The 22,143-nt window shown below is 39.9% G+C and overlaps 1 protein-coding gene across 4 annotated transcripts in view; it reads left to right on the top strand.

Moving 5' to 3' along the window:
• Window positions 1–22,143, top strand: part of LOC121854641 (putative glycerol kinase 5) — a gene marked incomplete at its 5' end in the record, with an annotated part of 197,031 nt that overhangs the window by 98,732 nt on the left and 76,156 nt on the right. For all 4 annotated transcript variants that reach the window (XM_042349522.1, XM_042349443.1, XM_042349356.1 and 1 more), the window contains 2 exon segments: window positions 2,700–2,804; window positions 3,366–3,460. In XM_042349522.1, the coding sequence (XP_042205456.1) occupies window positions 2,700–2,804; window positions 3,366–3,460 (200 nt within the window).

Here is a 22,143-nt window from a genome sequence, read left to right as displayed (position 1 = left end):
CTTCAACCTCATGACGGATCATCGGCCACTCATCCCGATCCTGAACCACTACTCCTTGGATGCGGTCGAGAATCCCCGCCTCCAACGCCTTAAGGAGAAGATCTCGCCCTACCTCTTCACAGCTGTGTGGCGTGCTGGCAAGCTGCTCTGCATCCCTGATGCTTTGTCACGAGCCCCAGTCAGCCACCCCACACCAGGGGACGAGATCGCATGTGCTGATGCTACTGCACACCTCAGGACTGTAGTGACCGTGAACGCCGTCATCTCAGAAGAGTCTCCACCGCAGGACGCCGACAGGACTCTTCAGGAACTCCGAGCCGCGGCAAGAGCGGACCCTTCGTACATCCGTCTACTGAACTGCGTGACCTCGGGATTTCCCTCCAACCGGTACGACTTACACAGCTCTTTACTCCCATACTGGAAGATGCAGGATGGCCTCTATGCTGATGGCGACCTCGTCTTGTATGGAGCAAGAGTTGTGGTTCCTGCCGCCCTCCGCCGCCGCACCCTAGCCCACCTGCACGACAGCCACAGGGGTGTGGAAGCTACGAAGCGCCGGGCGAGACAAGCTGTTTTTTGGCCAGGCATCGACTCCGACATCGCTAGTTCCGTTCAAGTCTGCGAGCCATGCCAGGTGCTGCTGCCTAGTCAGCAGCAGGAACCCCTCATGAACAACGACAACCCTACGAGGCCCTTTGAGTCCGTCTCTGCGGATTTCTTCGTTGTGGTGGGAAAGTCCTTTCTCGTCATCGCCGACCGGCTTTCAGGGTGGCCTGTTGTCGTTCCCTGCGGAGGCAACACTACTGCCTCTCATATAGTACGTATGTTCTGTCGCTACTTCTTGGAAGTTGGTGTCCCTCTCCGCCTGAGGACTGACGGCGGGCCCCAGTTCACCAGCAACGACTTCCGGGACTGCATGGAGCGATGGGGAGTTTATCATGTGGTGTCCTCGCCACATTATCCCCAGTTCCAATGGACATGCCGAGGCTGCCGTAAAGTCCGTCAAGCATCTTATCCTCAAGACGGCACCCTCAGGCAACATTTACTGTGAGAAGTTTGACCGGGGTTTATTGGAATTGCAGAATACCCCCAACTTCACAGGTCGCTCCCCAGCACAGATGTTATACGGCCACCCACTACGGTCATGTGTCCCTGCCCATCCTGAGTCCTTCTCGAGGGAGTGGCAGGCCAAGACCGAGTACTGCGATCGTCGTGCAGCCGCCCGTGCTGACCAGGTAAAGGCACAGTACGATCAGCACGCCCGACCCCTTCCCAGGTTGAGTATCGGGCAAACAGTTCGGGTTCAAGACCCGACGTCTCACCGCTGGGACAAGGTCGGGGTTGTCATGGGCTGCGGCAAGACCAGGGATTACGAGGTCCGTCTCCCTAGTGGTCGGGTATGGTGGCGGAATCGCCGCTTCCTTCGTTCAGTACCGTCCTCTAGTGGTGAACCCCTCCCCCACATCCCTGTGAACCCTTGCTTGGACGAGAAAAGTAAGTCCTCATTCAGTGACCCCCCAGTTTTCCCACGTCACTCTCAAAGGCTCCTGGAAAAAGAGTCCGCTCGAGATTGCACTACGAGCGTGAGGGGGGAGGGAGGTGTAGATATATGAGACGAATATGGCTGTAATATGTAACTCTGTACTATTTACCATTATTGATTCAGGTCTCTGTATTATATGTATTATAATCATACTCCCTTTTGTCACAAGTGATAGTTCAGACTTTGGGCACATGCGCGCTGTACGCGCATGTGCAGATAGAGATACCCAGAGAGATTCCAAGACAGGACGCTGTTTACCCCTGTCTTAACTCCTTTGTGTTTGTCCCAGGAATAGAACTTACAGACTTGACATCAGAGTGTTTCCTTTACCCCTGATTGTAAGGACCACCTGAGTATCCTACAATCATCATCTGATCTTGGCATGATGCTATTTGCTACCTATGCTATACAGTACTATAGTTTTTGGATTCGTTTAATACTTTCTGTCTTTTCGTACAGTAAATAAAGATTATATAGTGTATGTTGAAACTTAAATGTAAACTAATGTTTAATTTCATTTGTTCATTTAATTATTTGTGTACACCTTGATCATCATCTGATCTTGGCATGCTATACAGTTCTCTAGGTCTGTTTTCAAGGGTTTTAGAGTAAAAAAAAAAACGAAGCTAAATTCATATAATAAAAGTTAGCGGTTAGCGTTAGCTTCCTCTAATTTTTTTAGCTGTTAAGCATTAGCGAAGTTAACTTTTTAGTTAGCAATTAGCGAAGCTACCTTTCATTTAGCTGTGCCCACCACTGCATATATGCAAGAATGATACTTAAATAATAGATAATTTTGGAATCCTAGCAGTTCTCTATATTAACGTGTTACCAGATAACTTGACCCTCACAAGAAACGTAGGTGTGTATGATGAGATTTCTTTCTATATTTTGTTCTTAATTATGTCAAGAGTTTTATGGTATGCTGTCATCAGTGAACTTATCTGTTTATACATTCAGCTTGTGTTATGTTATTGTTATTTACTTAAAATTTTTGTCATTTTCAGAGACACATAAGGGTGTATATTGCACCTCTTTTGTATTCAAGTTCTCAGTACAACTTTAAAATTCCCAGTATGATAATAGATTAAACATAACTGCAAGAAAATCTACCTTTTTTAGAATGTTTACTATCAATTTATATTTTTTATTGCAGGGATATATCCTGTACATGGGTGGAAAGATGAGGAAGGATTGATACACATGGCTGAAGCCTCATCAAATGATAACGGCACTGTAATTGAATGGGGACAGCTAATAGGTAAGTTAACAAGAAATTGAGATTTTGCTCTTGATCTAGGAACTGTACTTAGTAAAAAAAAATAATTATAATAATTGTTTGTTCATAAATATGTTGTTTATAGCCTGGCATCTGTCCAAGGAGACTTCTATATTTACACATTTAGTCAAGGGCTGTGGTTTACTTGTTTGTTCTGTAAACAAGCAAATAGAAATGTTAAGAAACTCTACCATGTAGTGTGTGACAGCTGACAGAGGAAGCAGTGAATGTAATGGGATAGTTTTGTGATACTCCATTTTCAGTTGTAAAAACTGTGGTGTGAAATGTGATACAGAGGTATATGTAGTATGTAACTCAAGGCTCAGTGAGCCATCTGATTTTAATGGCAGCATCCCTATCAAAGAATCTCCCTTTAGTTTTAGAATTGAGAAATCCAGGTATTGTAGGAGAGTAGCTGCTGTAGTAACTCTTAACACAATTTCCAAAACATGAGAAGTCATTTCTGTCATAGGAAATTGTGAGTTCTAAATCATGAACCATTTGCAAGTTTTGAATATTTTTAATTTATTGTTCTTGTTGCAGGCTTGTATGAAAAAGCTTCACAGACATCAGAAATTGCAAGCTCAGTGAATGGCCCAAGTACTGTGTTTTTCATTCCTGCTTTCCAGGGGATTCAGGTAATCTTTAAGATTTATCAAAAGAAGGTTTGGAAAAAACTAGGTATTTTGTAGTTACAACATAATGTCCTTCCTGTACCCTGATATTTTATGACCCACTGGGTATACGATATCCATACCTCAGAAACATCCGTATAGCCAGCCTACATAATACTTGAGGGTCTACAGATGTTTCATAGCAAGGAACACTCTGGAATTTAGATGGACAAGGAAGGTTAATGTTTTTCACCTAGTTGAAGCAAGATAACCTCATGAGTTGGAATCCCATTTGATCTGTAGGTTGACTCAAAGTCCATTAAGTCTCCTGGTAAAAGATAAAAACTAACAGTAGAGGTTAAGACAGTTCAAAACCCTCTAGGCTTTAACCTTTATGCCCCGGGCGATGTAAGATCGTATATTTATTTTTTTTTATCCGCAGTCAAAAACTGGTATTTCAGGCATAAAATTAGTGCAATCACTCCAAGTGTACTGTTGTAGCTAGTGTGCATGTGGTCCTCTACGTCGACGACCACAACGGCGCCAACGATCAATTCCTCGCTGAGGGGGTGGCTGGCAGGGTGGGAAGGGGGAGTAAGTGCCATTGTCTGTATCACTGTCCTCACTGCTGGCCACTTCAACAAATTGTACATTATCTGGATCTGTTTCCTCCCAATCCGTGTCTTCCTCACTCAATACTATATCAATGCCACTCAAGTAACTCTTGATGTAAAGCACTACTGTCGAGGGTGTGGAGGAGCTAGGTGTGTCATGAGACATTGAAGGACATGCATCCATCATAATAGATGGTGGGTAACTGGACCACTAAACTTGAGACAAAGATTATGTGGAAGTTAAGTTAGCAAGTAAATAAATATCCTATACACTGTACAAAGTATTTCCTCCCGGCTAGGCATTCAAACTATGCAGTGAATATTAAGAATGTAGAGAAACGTCACCTGGGGTCGCTATCTTTAAGTGTTAAAGGAAGTTTATACGTATACCAGTCATCTCAGTTCCAGTTGCTCCATCAAACTTGCCAGTACAGTAGAAGTCCAAAAATCCGGACTGCTTGGGGATTGGGTCGGTCCGGATTTTCGGATTTTCCGGATTCTCAGGCAGTACTTTTAAAATTCAAATTTAAGGAAGAATAAAGAAGAGATGAACAGGTACATTTTGATAATTTATTCATTAGCAAATATAGCATGCTTCAAAATGAGCAGTTTTAAAGAAAAAGCTGTGAATTCTAGAATTTTATTTTTTGTCTTTTTTATATCATAAATTGTAGACTTTCCAATGTGGTATGTTTCCATTAGAACAGCATTGCTCACCTTACATTCTAGTTTCTTAATTATTTCAAGTTTGTCACTCAATTTCAACGTGTTCTTCTTTCTCTTCACACAACGAAGTTTATCTACTTTAGGAGCCATTATTATGGCCTTGTACTCTGTACATGGAAAGAGTAGGACTCAAAATTACACATGTTGTCACAGTTTGATTGCTCGTTTTAAAGTGGCAACTACGTGGTCGCTTGTAGTCACTGTGCAGCTGTGGCGCTCATGCAGGCGCACATACACACAAAAGCCCGCTAAAAAAAAAAAAAAAAAGTTTGAGTTTTCGAAAAGTCCGGATTCTCGGGTGGTCCGGATTTCTGGCATCCGGATTTTTGGACTTTTACTGTACTACTCACATTGTCATTCAAGCAGATCAGTTCTGTTGTTTTTCTTGCTCCTTACTTTTTTATCTCCTTACATTTGGAATACTTGTCATTTAGTAAATTTGATACTCTCAAAAGTATAGATTGAGGTCCACAATATGAGTTCCATACCAGTAAGCTCCCATCACAGTCCACCATTGTCTAATGGGCATTCAGTAAAGTTTCCCTTTACCCTTAGAACCCAGGTGTTGTAAGACCTACCAAACCCCCACATGGGCATATTTCGGTAAAAATATATATATTTTTTTAATCCATTGTCACTTTATACAGTGGTCCCTCGGTTAACGAACTCAAATCGTTCCAGAAGGTCGTTCGTTAACCGAAACCATTGTTTCATTGTGATATTGGGTAATTGGTTCCAGCTCACACAAAAGTATATACAAAGTAAAGCCAAAAATGCATAAAGTTAGAAACACTCCTAAAATTCCCCTAAATCGCCCTTAAATCACTATATATATACAGTGGTCCCTCGGTTAACGAGCACAATTTGTTCCAGAAGGTTGCTCGTTAACCGAAAAGCTCGTTAACCAAAACCATTGTTTCAATGGGTTTTTGGGTAATTGGTTCCAGCTCACCAAAAATTGCCTAAATTCAACAAAAAAGGGAGTAAAGTACACTTATTTTGAGGTGTGTATGTAGAAGGCTCCTGGATGATGATGCTGATGTGAATTTGAAGTGGGAGGTGGAGGAGGAGAAGGGAGAAGAGAAGGAAGTGGAGGTGGAGGAGAAGCATTTTACTGCTTCTTGGAAGGTGAGTCACCTTCCATGAAAATGTCAGGAACCTCTGGACTGACAGATTCTCCACCATGAACATCCTCTCTCCTTCTTGAAGTGGAAGGCTGAGGGCTAGCATCTTGTTCCCTCTGCCTTTTACTGAAGAAAGTGTCAATTTTGGTCTGTGGGGGCATCTCTCCTCATCATTAACTCATGTTTAAAGATCATTGTGTCCTCAACATGACACAAAGTTAGTTCAGATTTTTCCACATCTGGGTGCATTGAAGCCAGTTTCCTGAACTTCTCCCAGTGGTAAATAACATCTTTCAACTCTGAAGTTGACATATGGTCATCACTTTCCTTTTCCTCCTGACCATTGTCAGCCTCTAACATTGCATCTAGTTGCTTCAAGTCTTCAGGAGTAGTTCCTCCTCATGGGACATCACAAGCTCTTCCACATCAACCTCCTCCACTTCAAGGCCCAATGACTGACCAATGGACACAATCTCCTGGTCCAACTCTGCTTCTTCCTCAAATCCCTCAAAATCATGGACTACTGATGGCCACAGTGCTTTCCATGAAGAATTGAGGGATCTAGTGGAGACTTCTTGCCATGATGACACAATCAATTTTACAGCCTCCAGGATGTTAAATTGTGTCTTCCAGAACTGTGCCAGTGTTAGTTCAGGATCAGTGGAAGTTGCCTGATAACACCTCCTGAACATTTTCTTCATGTACAACTTCTTGAAGTTGCTGATCACATTCTGGTCCATTGGCTGTATGATTGATGTCGTTTGAGGCAAAACACACTTTCACAAAGTCAAATTGATACTCCAAAGTTCTGGTAAGTTGAAGGCTGCGACCAGGGGTATTTAACCATGAGGAGAAGAGCCTTAAAGGAGTTTATTGGTGGTTAGGTATTTCTTGACAGAAGGGCAAAACACCAACAGCCCATTCATTAAAGAGCTGTCTTGTCACCCATGCCTCACGGGTTGGACTTCAATAAACCTCCAAGCTTTCTCTACTAATTTTTGTTGTTTGAACACTCTGGGGTTTTCAGAGTGGTAGATACATATAGGCTTCAGTCAGAAAATCCCCTGAAGCATTAGATTACACTACAATAGAGTGAGATGGTCTTTCATGGGTTTATGCCCAGGTAAAGAAGCTTCATCTCTGGTGATGAATGTTCTTGGGCATCTTTTTCCAAAAATAGCTCAGTTTCTGTCCACATTGAACACTTGCTGTGGAAGATAATTCTTCATCCACCAGTTCTTAAACTCCATCAAGAACTTTATACACTCCTCTCATCAAAGCACTAGCAGCCCTACCCATGCCTAATCACACTAAATTGGCGACACTTTTTCTTAAATTTTTCGAACCAGCCCCTTTGCTGGCCATAAAATCTTCAAATTCTGTGCCTGAAGAACCAGGTTGATCTGTCTTTAAATGCTCATAAATCTCCCCGGCTCTTTTCTTACAAAATAAATTCAGTAGAAACTGAATCACCTTTCATCTGTTTTTCCCCTAATCCAGATGGAGAAGTAACCCCTCTGCTTTCTGCAATTAGGGATCTACCTTTAAACACACTAGATTTATCTCTCTACTTTCACTTTTAAATTTTTCTTTTTCTGAAAAAGAATTGTCGGGCAAGATTTGATGTCAACATGTCGTATTCTTTACATTAGCACATCGAATTCTAATGCCTTCTTCTGTGTTTCTTAATAATTTTTGCTTTACTTGGATTGAAATCGCTTTTTCGATCTCTTGGACCCATGCTGATTCAAACAATGTCAACACATGATATTTTAAGTTTAATAGCTGTAAATAAAGAATATTTTTCTTTAATTTAACACTGCACTGGCGTTATATATTGTCAATATAAAAATAAATTTCCCCAAATGACCAATTTGCTTGTAAACACAGAAAAAAGCGCTAGGCTGAAGAGAGTCTCAAAGGGGAGCAGGTTTCACTGAAAAGACACAAAAGAAGGATGCCTGTATGGTGTGTTGAGAGGCTGATGGCATGCATAAAACTAGTTTCATTACTCTCAATTATAGTTCATTGTCTGTTAAAGTGACTAGAAAATTTAATATAAAAACTTTTTAAAATTATTGAATTGTATAAACGCCTTTGATACTAAAATAGTAAGGAATGGGAAGCCCCCAGAACCACTACTGTACGCTGGCAGACTACTACAGCTGGTGGGACCGCCAAATGCAAGTTAAAAACATATTGAGGTCGGCTCGTAAAAAACTCGTTAATCGAGGGATTGCTTCAAAGGAATTGCTGGCGTTCTGGTGGCTGCAACTCGTTGAATCAAATCTCAAGTAATCGAGGCACTCATAATCGAGGGATCATACTATATGCCTACATATATAGTTACATATACGCATATTATACACTAGAACTTTAAATTAATATTGTACGTGACAGGTGACACCTATCTCTTGTAAAATATATGACGTTATATTCAAATTATTTGCTGTCTGCGCGATTCCAGCACGCAAATTTTATATTCTAATCTCGAATTGAGATATTATACATTATAAGAAAAACTTAAGCCTACTGAAAACCCCCAAACCTTTCTTGGGAAGGTGGGAGGTAGGGGGGAGGGTGACACTGACATGTTTGACAGTTGATGCCTGTGGTGTGAAGTATTTAATTGTTAATTTATGTCCTTTAGATTGAGTTTTGTTTTTGCTTATAAAATTTAATAGAAGTGACTGGGGAGAATTTAACTTGCATTGCTGGAATTCTTAGAAGATAGTGATTAATTTGAATGTAAACATAGAAGAGATCACTGAATTGAGTACCTCCTTAGCTTAACAGCTGATGTTCAAAGCAAAATGTGATTTTCGTAGGATATCATTAATAAAAAAAATTCGTTAACCGAATTGAAGATTCTTATGGAAGGTAATTCGTTAACCGAAATTTTGTTAACCGAGGGACCACTGTATTAACATGGCAGACCTAGTTGAGAGCCTGAGCTCTCTAATAGACACCTGATATATATATACTGTAAATTTATCTCATGGAAGTATTATGTAACATTTAGTGTCATCTGGAATAGTACACAGCATGGTGGTGATAAGAACATATCAGAATGTTACCACGGTTATCTCTTCGATATTTATTAATTTATTTATTTATGTATTTGTATTTTTTATGTTTACTGTATATCAATAAGTATATACATACTTTACAGTGGAGTTGATATACAGTGGTCCCTCGGTTATTTCGGTTAATGAGATTTCGGTTAACGATTTACCTTCCATAAGATTCTTAACTTCGGTTACTTGAGCAATCCATCTATTAACGAGTTTCTTACGACATTAGAACATGTTTTCGCTTGCATTTGGCGGTCCACCAGCTGTAGTATTAGTCCGCCAATACATTAATCGGTTCTAGGGCTTAAATTCCTTACCATTTTAGCAAATATCAAGAAGTTTATACAGTGGTCCCTCGGTTAACGAGCACAATTCGTTCCAGAAGGTTGGTGGAGGAGAGGGAAGAGAAGGCATTGGGGTGGAAGAGAAGTCACCCCATGGCGCCATTTCACCTAAAATTTTAGTTTTCTGAGTGTAATTCAAGATTATTTTCTTTAATTAGCACTGCACTGCATTATATATTGTCAATATGTAAAATATATTTCAAAATGACCAATAATTTGACTGGAAACACAGAAAAAAAGCGTTTATGTTGAAGAGTCTCAAACAAGATATTCCTCCTCTGAGCTGGTAAACAAACTGACACCAAGCTTGGTGTGTTTGAGTAGCTGTTTGGCAGCGAAAAACTAGCTTCCTATACTTCAATTATGTTCAATAATTGTTAAAATGATCTAAAAATTTAATATAAAACTTTTAAAATTATTGAATAGTACAACCTTCTTGATATTTACTAAAATGGTAAAATTTAAGCCCGAATTACTGTGATTGCGGATAACTGATGGGCAGCAAATGCAGGCAACATATGTTGGAAAAATTGTAAGGAATTCGTTAACCGAGGTTTGCTCGTTAACCAAAGTGAAGAATCTTACTGGAAGGTAATTCGTTAACCAAATTTAGATTACTGGAGGTCTTCGTTAACCGAGGATCACTGTACTATTCAATAATTTTAAAGTTTAATATTAAATTTTTTAGTCATTTTAACAATTATTGAACATAATTGGAAATGGAACTAGTTTTATGCGCGCCTTCCAGCCTCTCAACACACCATACAGTAGTCAGTCTTAGTGTTTTTTCAGTGGAGATAACCTCTTGCTTGAGACTCTCTTCAACTAAACGTTTTTTTTCTGTGTTTGCAAGCAAATTATTGGTCATTTTGAAATTTTATTTACATATTGACAATATATAATGCAGTGCAGTGTTGATTTAAAGAAAATAATATTGAATTACACCAAGAGAACTAAAATTTTATGGGTGTAATGGCGCCATGGAGTGACTTCTCTTCACCAATGCCTTCTCTTCTCCCTTCTCCTCCACCCTCTTTCTAATTCCCATCATCATCATCATCATTATCCAGGAGCCTTTTACATACACCTCAAAGGAAGTGTACTGTTCTACCTTTTGTTGTTATTGGCAATTTTCAGTGAGCTGAGACCAATTACCCAATAACCCATTGAAACAATGGTTTCGGTTAATGAGTTTTTCATTAACGAGCAACCTTCTAGAACGGATATTGCTCGTTAACCGAGGGACCACTGTACATAAATATGATAATGGAGGGAAGCAGTACAACATGGGTTGTATTAAGGTGGAACAAGAGGACAGAGCTTTCAGTACCATGTCTAGTTGGCAAATATATTTATTTCAATGGTAATTTCTATCTATCTACATGATAATTTCTGAAAAAATGGTTTGGGTGGTACAATGCAAGCTGGAATATAAAGTATGTATTACAAAAAATATTAATTCTTAGACAATAGATATTTTAGAGATGATTTAAAGGAGGGGAGCGTAGTCTTTACTCGGATGGGTGGAGGTAAGTTGTCCACACCTTCACACCAGGATATTTTATGGAGGTCTGGGACTGAGAGGAGTGCATGGGGGGTTGGTCTTAGTAGCTCTGGGTGTCTTAAGTTGTGTCTCTAATTATTCTAGAACTGGAAATAATTGTTGTCAAACAAGTGATTGATAGATTATTAAACAAATACTTGTAGATCACAGCAGTAGGTGTTAATTACCTCAAATTTTATTATTTTCAATTTAGCAAATTGTTTCTTATTGTGACTTTTTTTTTAGGACAGTGATATCCCTATTGGCCAGAACAATTGATGCAGAGCACTTCTGATAAAGAGATTTCCGGCTAACCAGACAACTTTCTCAAACCCGGAAAAATTCCTTATCCCCGGAATCTTTTCCGGTTACTGGGAAAAGTTTCCGAGTGTCTAAACTAGACATCTTGCACAAACAGACACTGGCCCACTTCCCCAGAATGTTTCTGGGTGCTGGGGATGTTATCCTTGAGTCTAAACTACCAGAGTCCATAAATACAGTTCTAATTAAGTTAGAAACTCCATTTCTTTCCTATAATAATCCATAATAGTTTATTTAAAAGTTTGGTAAAATAAATATACAGTATTTGAAAATTAAAAATCTATATGATATGGGCACTAATGAAGCTGTGTGTTACAGCAAAGACTGGTATTTTCCACTACCATGGAGCTGTGGGGTATTATTGGGTCTCGTGTACCTGACCTGACGCAATGTCAGGTGGAGGTAGGGTGGGGGATTAGTGATCTCATATTACTGACCTTCTGATGGAATGTCGGGTCACCCTTTCTTGAGGTATTAGTGGGTTAATGACCTGAAGATGTCTTGAATAAACACAAAACCTGAAGTATTTTTCGAGAGATTGTGATAAGTATAAGTATAGATGGGCAAAGTTGTATCCCTTCAACATTACATTACATAACGTTTTAAAATATGGGTGAAAGCAGAGATGGAGTGGAAATGAGTGTTGCCAAGTGCTCCTCAACAGCTGATATTTACCCACATCACCAATTTGTCAGACAATAAGACCTCCTCCTTTTTGTTGGTTGGGTGTGAGTGGGGTGTGGGTGTGGGGGGGGGGGGGGTGGGGGGGGGGTGTGGTGTGGGGGTGGGGGGGGGGGGGTGGTGGGGGGGGGGTGGGGGGGGGGGTGGGGGGGGGGGTAAAAACCAAAACCTGTGTATGAGTAGGTGAATACAGCGGTGTTACTTATATCCTCTTCACCACTGATTGGCTCGTTAGTCGCTTGGGCGATCGGTCATGTCTCTGTTATGCACTGTTGGCAAGTGTTCTTATGTACTGTAATACACTTTGGGTGAAAAGTTGGGTGGGAGATTATTGGGTCACGTTACTAACCTGACCTGATGCAATGTCAGGTCACCCATTGATGGGCGGGGGATTAGTGGGTCTTACGACCTGAAGATTTCTTGAATGACATTTTTTACCTATGAGGTATACAGTCTCGCGGTTAACGTCCGACCGAACAACGTCCGATCGCATATCGTCGCTTCCCCAAAAAAAAATAAATAAATAAATTAAAATATTATGCACTGCTGGCAAGTGTTCTTATGTACTGTACGGCACTTTTGGGTGAAAAGTTGGGTGAGATAATGGCTGTTACTAACCTGACCTGATGTAATGTCAGGTCAATGCATTGATGGGCGGGGATTATGGGCCTTACGACCTGAAGATTTTTTGAATGACATTTTTTACCTATGAGGTATACAGTCATGCGCGTTAACGCCCGACCGTAATAACGTCCGATCAAGATATACGCCTGTGCCCCAAAAAAAAAAAAAAAAAAAAAAAAAAAATAAATAAATAAATTAAAATATCCGCGGACGCCTGCTGACCACCACTCCACGACTTCTTGACGGAGAGACACAATGATCCTCCCCATAATTGGTCAGATATTATGTGTTAAAGGAATATGCTTCTTTATCTTAGGCTATTTCTAAACATTTGCCTCCAGGTGTAATGTTAACCTACATCTATTGAGGATAAAATCTTTCACCTACAAATTGACAATAACACATTTGCTGTAATCAGACATATCTGTTGTTCAATAATTGCAACCCCCAGATGCAATTGGGGTTGCAATTTCAAATTCTGTGGCATTACTAAGTACAGTGAAGTCTCTGGTGCACTTATGATTAAGAGAGAAAACGGAGGACCCAGGCGCCCTGATGTGAGAGAAAACGGACTCGTATGATGGGGACCAAACAAAAAAGACAGCTACATGTTTGTGGACTACAGCAGGTTGCTGCACCTTTTTCATCACTTTGTAATAAACCTAGCCATGCCTGTGTGTATAATGATATTTACCATAACATTATATACGGTATATATTTAGTGGGTATAAATGGTCATAAAATGCAAACTTGAGTTGGGTCTTGGGTGCCTGGAACCACTAGAATAAATCCCATAGGTTCTGTAATTTTCGTTATCGGCGGGTCCCAATTAGGCGCCGACAACCAAGGGATGACTGTACTGTACTGAATAAATATACTTGTGACACTGGCCAGTTGCTTCTGGTGTTATGGGCACAGGTACCAAGTGACAGCAGCACAAGGATCCCGCTTCCTCTATCAATGAATAAACAATTAAAAATTTAAATTAAAAAAAAAAAACATTCAAATAATGACCTAGCTGACCTAAATGTATTCTGGAGCGGCACAGTCACATATGCATCGCGTATCTTATAGATTGTTGCCAGGCGACGCTATCTAGTGAATTTAGTCAATATTGTACAAACAATGACCTATAAACCTGTATCAAGTACATGTACTAAATGATTACAGTACTAAAATTGTTGTCTATTGCAAATATAGCTTGTTTATACAGGCATTCAAATAAATTACTATCTTACAAGAATCCTCCAATAAGTTACATTCACCCAGTCGCTTGGGTGGCAAATTATGAGAAGAGCTTTTGTCACTCTTAAGCAACAATGATAAGCAAACAAAACACGCAGGCAGGACTTCAGCCTAACTGTCAAATCTTTATCTCAAATAAATAAATAAATAAAACAAACAAACGCCCAGACATCCTGTCACCTCACCTCACCTCCTGCCCCCCCTGCCCCCCCCTGCTCCCCCTGCCTCCCCCTGCCCCCCCCTGCTCCCCTCCCCTGCTCCCCCTCTTCCCACACGCCATTCTCCTTGTGTTCCCAGACATAAGATTGCAGGATTTCTTTTGTTTATTTATATAATATCTCAGACTAAAGTTAGGATAATATAATTTGCATTGCTGAAATCCTTGCAAGACAGAGAGCCAATTTAAATATAAGCCTCATATATTTTAATACTCAAGATATAAACAATGTAGTACATTAGTGTCCAATACTGTAGTACATTTATATACATTTTTCAACTGTATTTTTGGGTAGATTTACATAAATTTCTTCATTTATTTTTCATCCATTTACATGCACACACCATACTAAAAGAAACATATAAAAGAAATTTAATGACCTTAGTGCAAAAGCTGGAGTGCACATGTACTAATTTGATAATTGTACTAAAATTGTTATGTCTAGTGCGTAATTACAACATGTTTATATTCAAATAAATCAGTATCTTACAAGAATTTGGCAATGTTAATAATATTCTCCTAGGTCATCACTGGCATTTAAATGAGAGAAGCTTAGTAGGACTGTTAAATAAACACAGAGAGGATCTTCGGCTCAAACTTATCACCTCATCCCCACCGCTGGCTCAGTCCCTCCCTCCCTAATCTGCTCAGTCAAGGCTTTAGGCTTACAGTTTTATCTTATATAATATCTCAGACTAAAGTTAGGAGATTATAATTTGTATCTCCTGGAATCTCTTGCAAGACAGCCAATAATTTGAATATAAACGCCATATATTTTGCTCAAGAGATAAAAATTGTTGTACATTAATGTACAATACTGTAGAACATTTATAAAAATAGTTTTTCAACTGTATATTTGGGTAAATTTACATAGATTTTTCAATTATTTTCATCCATTTACATGCACACACCATACTAAAAGAAACGTATTAGAAATAAATGACCTTAGTGCAAAGCTGGAGTGCACATGTACTAATTTGATTACGTACTAAAATTGTTATGTCTAGTGCAAATTATAGTAGCATGTTTATACAGAACCCTCACTTTACGCTGTCAATTGAACCCACGGCGTCTGCCGTAGCGAACAACAACATAAATACAGGGGATTAATTGAAATAGAGACCTGGCCGATCCTCCCAAACTCCACTTTTTCCCGGCTACACGCATGCTTTTTAGTAAAAATAACGCTCTTAACTTTATGATGGTCTACACACACATAATATTGAAGGGAACAATCAATAAGAGATTAATATATATCAGTTAGCAAAAAAACAATGTTGTAAGCACATCTACGCAGTGAGATGTGGGTCATGAGGGAATGGAGGCTTGTCTGAGGCAGAGGGCAGGCTACTGTCCCTCAGGTGAGTCTTCATCACTGTCATCCACACTTACTAGTGCGCCTCCCTGACAAATCCTCAAAGTCATCATCACTGTCTCTGTCACTTAATACTGCCTTTGGGCTGGCTGTGGGTTGCGGCTAAGAACTCGTTATGCTTTGCTGACGGCTGGTGTTGATGCTACCGTGATACACCTTGATGTAGGGCTCCATAGTTCGCAAGAGCCAGTAGTGAAGATTTTCGCATCGGGTTAGCGCTGGTGGAGGAGGAGCTTGACTTTCAATAGTACCTGGAGGGCATCCTCATATTACTATGTAACTTATGCTCTTCTTGGGATGATACACACCACCTGCCTCTTCACTGACGCTGCCACATCAGGATCCCTTATCACTCTGTGATGTCGCTGTTGGTGGTCTCAGAGAAGCCTGCAGCCAACACTCTGCACAGCTTCTCTGGCAAGGTTCACTGCTACTGCAACAGTCTGAACCTCACCAGTCACAGATTTACTTCTGCCTCCCCACCCGGAATACCTTGCAAACATGTTCCATGCGTGATGAAAAGTTGCTACAGATATTGATCCTGACGCATGCTCACCAAGAAGTCCACAGCTTTCTTGACATTGAACAGTTTCAAAATTGTTTCACCAGGCACTTCTTGCTCTGCCAACTGTTGTTCGTCATTTTCGCCTAGGTGTCACTCAGGTTACGTGAACTCTTCACGTTAAAATGCTCAGAGCTTAAATTTTTGCAGAGAATGCAGCTTCACATTGCAGATTAATTTTTGTTCCATGGGCTGTATTAATGACGTAGTGTTGGGAGGAAGCAGCATCACTTACATTGGGGTGCCGCATCCAACAGTAGGGGCGAAAGTGTCCTGGTGCGCTGTCAAGCAGCAAATGTGGCCCTGAATGTGGAACATTCTGTTGCTCACAGAATTTCTTCACGCCGGGAACTAAACAGTCATCAAACCAGAGAGGGACAGAGAGATTACATTCACACCTTACGACGGGGTCAGCCAGTGGACATTTAGCTTGGTCATGTCCATGCTCTTGTAGGCGCAAGGGTTTGTGTGCTGTGTGGAACACCGAGCAACTTGAGCTAGAAAACGGAGGCATTGGGTAAAACAGGATGGTGATGCGCCCTTCTGGGAACTTCTGCCCCGACACTTTGCTGGCATTCTTCAGAACGGTTGTCTTGAAGGTAGCTTTTTTCCAAAAAGACCAGATTCGTCCATGTTAAACACCTGGTCGCTGTACTGTCCTTCTCCATAATCTCAATGAAAAATGGAGGAAATTCCTAGCCGCAACATCAAGTCAGCACATTTTTCACCACCAATGTTAATATTGGTGGGATCTTGTTCTCTTTCTAAACCCTGCAACCACACACAGAGCCATTAAATGGTTTCAATTCCCATCTTACGTGACACCGCAGCATACAGTGCAGCATACAGTTCACGTATGCATTCTTAACTGAGCCAGCTGCGTCCACCGCCATACTACCAAGTAGCTCACAAGTAATTTTTCCGTCTTGAGAAGCACCTAATGGTACTTGATCATAGAAGCACCCAGACTTTGTGATGTTCATGTGCCCTTTATCTTGGCCGCTGCATCCTTCTTTATTCATTGTCCTGATAGTTGATTCGTTAACACTATGCTGGCGCGAGATCAACCTGTCTTATTCTTTCTCCAACTCTTGTACTTCCATCTGTACTTAATTTCGTATCTTAAGGAACGTCAGATATCTTTTGGCTTAGGGGCGCAAGGTCCAGTAATGCAAGGTTTCCTTTTGTGGTGGTAGGTGGTGGTCCGTGGAAGCCACTTACGGAACAATGGATACCGATATACACGGTGTAGCCGAGGGTAACTGACGCGGTAGGTTGGAGTGTTTAACGCTTCACAAGGGGCACGCTATAGTACATTAAACCAATCACAGCTAGCGAGGAGGTAAGGTTGCTTGGCCCAATCACAGTCCGATACATCATATGACGCCACCATAGCACAAGCACAACAAAGACCACTGCGCAACCTACTGCGCAGCTATACAACATGGCGGAGCGATGGCGGAGGTTTGGATCCAAAAATGGCGCGAGAGGACCACCAGCCCCTCTCCGCGTAGGGTACACATCATGAAAGTAGCATTCCGGTTCGGTGGGTTTAAACGTGGAAATGCGTAGAAGTGAAGCCGCAGAAAGCGAGGGTTTACTGTATTCAAATTAATCGGTATGTTACAAGAATCCCAGCAATGTTTATTATATTCACCCAGTCATTTCACTGGCTTTTTGAAAGCTTAGTCACTTAAGAACTGATAAATATACACGCTACAGACCTGGGCCTGTGCCAACTGTCAAACATACCTCCCTCCCCACGCCTCTGCCGCCTCCCACCCTCTCTCTCTCTCTCTCTCCCCATTGCGTGCTGAAACTTTAAAACAGTGAATAATTTTAATATAAACGTCATGTATTTTGCACAAGAAATAAAAATTAATCACTTGTATCACATTACAGTAGTGATTTAAGAGTAAAAGTGTATATGTCCAGATATAGTACAGGTTGATAATCCTTTATCCGAAATCCTTGGGCCAGAGGCATTTCGGTTTTCAGAATGGTTAGGTTTTTTTTTTTATGTGTATTAGCCCACCCGGGCATAGATCACTGACCCACATTGGGGCCTGGGGGTCTAAAATATAATAAAAATTATAATAATAATAATAATAATAATTCATAGGTCTAGGTCGTGTTTCTCACTTTTGATCTTTTTTTCATTCTTGTATTTCTTTACTGTATTATTATTTTATTATTACAGTATTATTGTTGTTATTATTATTATTATTATTAATATATTTTATTTTTATTATTATTATTATTATTATTATTATTATTATTATTATTATTATTATTATTATTATTGTAATCATTATTATTTTATTTTGGTGTATAATTATTAAAAATTTTATTTACTATGAATAATTATTATTACTATTACATTTTTGCCCCCCAGGCCCCGATGTGGGTCAGTGACCTGTGCCCGGGTGGGCTAATAATCCCTGTAAAAAAAAAAAAAAAAAAAAAAAAAAAAAAAAAAAAAAAAAAAAAAAAAAAAAGCTCCCCACAAAAAACTTTCGGTTTTCGGAATTTCGGATAAAGGGTTCTCAACTTGTATTCCACATACACGTAAGTATAAATACAAAGTTTATGTGATGATCGGACAACGTCCATTTCGGTTAACGTCACGTTTCCAAGGACGTATCTAGGACGTTAACCGGCGCATGACTGTATATACATACCCCCCCTGTAGTACTATACAGTACAGTGATCCCTCGGTTAACAAACGCCTCGGTTAACGAAATTTCGGTTAACGAATTACCTTCCATAAGAATCTTCAACTCGATTAACGAACAAAAATTTGGTTTACGAAATCGTGTCAGCATGCTTTCTCCTGCTCGCCAGCTGGAGTATTAGTCTGCCAATACAGTAATCGGTTTTAGGGCTTAAATTCGTTACCATTTGAGTAAATATCAAGAAGGTTGTACTGTTCAATAATTTTCCAAGTCATATATTAAAATTTTTAGTCATTTTAACAATTATTTAACATAATTGAAGTGCAGGGAACTAGTTTTTAACGCGCCAAACAGCCACCTGACTCACCCAGAATGGCGTCAGTTTGTGTCTCTGCCCAGTGTAGGAAGCATCTTGCTTGAGATTCTCTTGAACATAAACTATTTTTACATTTTTCAGTACAATTATTGGTCATTCTGAAATTTATTTTACATATTGACAATATATAATGCAGTGCAGTGTTGATTTAAATAAAATAATCTTGAATTACACCAAGTGAACTTACAATTTTATGGGTGAAATGGCGGCATGAAGCATGGGGTGATTTCTCTTCCACCCCACTGCCTTCTCTTCTCCCTTCTCCTTCACCCCCACTTCTAATTCTCATCATCAACCAGGAGCCTTCTACATGTACTCCTCAAAGTAAGTGTACTTTACTGCATTTATTTTTCGTTTGTATGTAATTTTCGGTGAGCTGGAACCAATTACCCATAATCCCATTGAAACAATGGTTTCGGTTAACGAATGACCTTCTAGAACGAATTGTGTTTGTTAACCGAGGGACCACTGTACTGTATTGTATATCAAGGGTACAGGTTTTAATAAGCACAGATTATTTGGGGGATTAGTGGATCTCGTGTAACTGACCTGACACAATGTCAGGTGGAGGTAGGGTGGGGTATTAGTGGTCTCATATTACTGACCTTCTGATACAATGTCACATCACCCTTTGTCGGGTGGGGGATTAGTGGGTCTTAGGACCTGAAGATGTCTTGAATAAACATGAAAACTAAAATACAATATTTTTTATACTTACACTTATCACAATGTATCCCTTCAACATTACGTTACATAAGATTTTAAAACCTGGAGTGAGAAAGCAGAAAGGTGAGGGTGATTTGAGAAGTGGAGTGGAAAGGAGTGATAACATGCACCAGTGTTGCCAAACACGAAGCTCCTCAACAGCTGATCTTTTAATTCACCACCACGTAGTTAACCACACATAAATTTATGTTTTACAATATGGGGGTGTGTGGGTGTCTGGGTGTGATGTTGTGGTATTAATTAATAAATAAGCAATATTGTATCATCAGTGACAGGCGTTTGATGAATAGTAGCGTACTACAGTTGTCACTACTATTCATCAAACTACTGTACTGTCATTAACAATACAATATTGTTTATTTATTATTCATTAACTAACTCCCCAACACCACTTCATACACATACACAACATCTAGTTTACAGTCTTGTTTGACACACTGTGTTCGACGGAGGCAAGGAGGCTGGCACTCCCCTTTTCACCAGTGATGATCCTCTTATGGTGTATGTTTTATCATGGTTAGTATAAAATATTAAACACATTAAGCACAAATTATTACAGTAAACATATCTATTAATTAATAAATACAAAAAACAAAGTAAAACATGGCAGGCATGGAGAGAAGTAGGGGAGAGACCGGAACCTTTTTGGGGGTGTGCGGTCAGTTCCCTCCCTCCCTAAACCTCCAAGACAAGAGGACCCGAGAGCATGACGCAATATTTCGTCATTTATGAACATAAGAATGGATGAAACTGCAGCGGGCCTATTGGCCCATACTAGGCAGTCCCATTTACACCCAACCCCTATTGCTCATATATCCATCCAACCCATGTTTGAAGGTATCCAGCGTATTCGAGTTAATGATTATATCTGGTAACTTGTTCCACTCGTCCACTACTCTATTTCCAAACCAATGTTTACCTATTTCGCACCTAAATCTAAATTTGTATAATTTAAAACCATTGTTACGAGTTTGCTCCTGGTTGGATAGTTTGAGTACCTTGGTAATGTCCTCTTTGTTCAGCCCTGACTTCCATTTATACACCTCTATCATATCTCCCCTCACAACGTCTCTCAAGGGAGTGCAAATTAAGATGCTTTAACCTGTTTCTGTACTTAAGGTTCCTAATGCCTGGGATTAGCCTTGTCATTCTCCTCTGAATTCTCTCCAAGGATTCTTTATCCATTCTATAATGCGGTGACCAGAATTGTACTGCGTAATCCAAGTGAGGTCTCACAAGCGCAAGATATAGTTTTAGGATGACCTCGCTGGTCTTATAACTAACACTCCTTTGTATGAACCCAAGTACAGTACTTTATTAGCCTTGTTGCGAGCAAATACACACTGTTTACTTGGCTTAAGATTCCTACTTATCATTACTCCTAAATCTTTCTTGCAGTCGGATTTCTCAATAACATCGTTGTTCATCTGGTATCTGGTTTCCCTGTTTACATCTATACTGAGTACTTTACATTTGTCCACATTGAATTTCATCTGCCATTTTTCTGACCATTCAAAAATTTTTTTTAGATCTTCCTGTAGGTTTGCGGAGTCCTCATCAGATTTAATCACATGCCCTATTTTAGTGTCATCAGCAAATTTACTTATGTTGCTGTCTGTGCCGATATCTATGTTGTTTATGTATATAATAAGTAATAATGGTACAAGTACTGAGCCTCAGTGAACTCCACTAGTGACGTTTCTCCAATCGGATTTAGTGCCGTTAATGCTCACTCGCTGTTTCCTGTCCTGTAACCACGCTCTAATCCATTTTAGAATATCTCTTTTAATGCCATGAGCCTCCACTTTTCTTATTAGTCTTTCGTGGGGGGACTCTGTCAAAGGCTTTGCTAAAGTTGAAATACAGTGGTCCCTCGGTTAACGAAATTTCGGTTAACGAATTACCTCCCATAAGGATCTTCAATTCAGTAAACGAACAAAACTTCGATTAAAGAAATTCCTTACGAACATCACGTTTTGTTGTGAGCATCAGCTGATGGGCTAGTCTGCCAATTTAGTAATCTGTTCTATGTTTACATTTGATTCCAGTGGAGTAAATATCAATAAAATTGTGCTCTTTAATACTTTTGCATTTTTTATATTAAAAGTATTAGTCTTTTAAGCATTTATTTAACATATTCATAATATATGCAGTACAGGGAACTAGGTTTTTGTGCGCCCATCAGTCGCTTGACTCACCCACAAGACGTCAGTTGGGCTTTGTTAACAGTGGAGTGAACATCTATTTTGTTGGTGTCTTGAATGTTTTTGCATTTTTACATTGAAATTATTGGCCATTCTGAAATTTAGTTAACATATTGATAATATACAGCACAATGCAGTGTTGATTTAAATAAAATAATCTTGAATTACACCTAGTGAACTAAAATTTTATTGGTGAAATGACGGCAACAAGCATGGGTCCCCTGAAAGGTGATTTCTCCTCCATCCCCACTTCCTTCTCTTCTCCCTTCTCCTCCA

This window comes from Homarus americanus, unplaced genomic scaffold (assembly GCF_018991925.1).
Source record: "Homarus americanus isolate GMGI-L3 unplaced genomic scaffold, GMGI_Hamer_2.0 scaffold51859, whole genome shotgun sequence".
Lineage (NCBI taxonomy): Eukaryota > Metazoa > Arthropoda > Malacostraca > Decapoda > Nephropidae > Homarus > Homarus americanus.
Note: the sequence above shows the minus strand (reverse complement) of the source record. Positions and strands in the feature narration are given on the sequence as shown.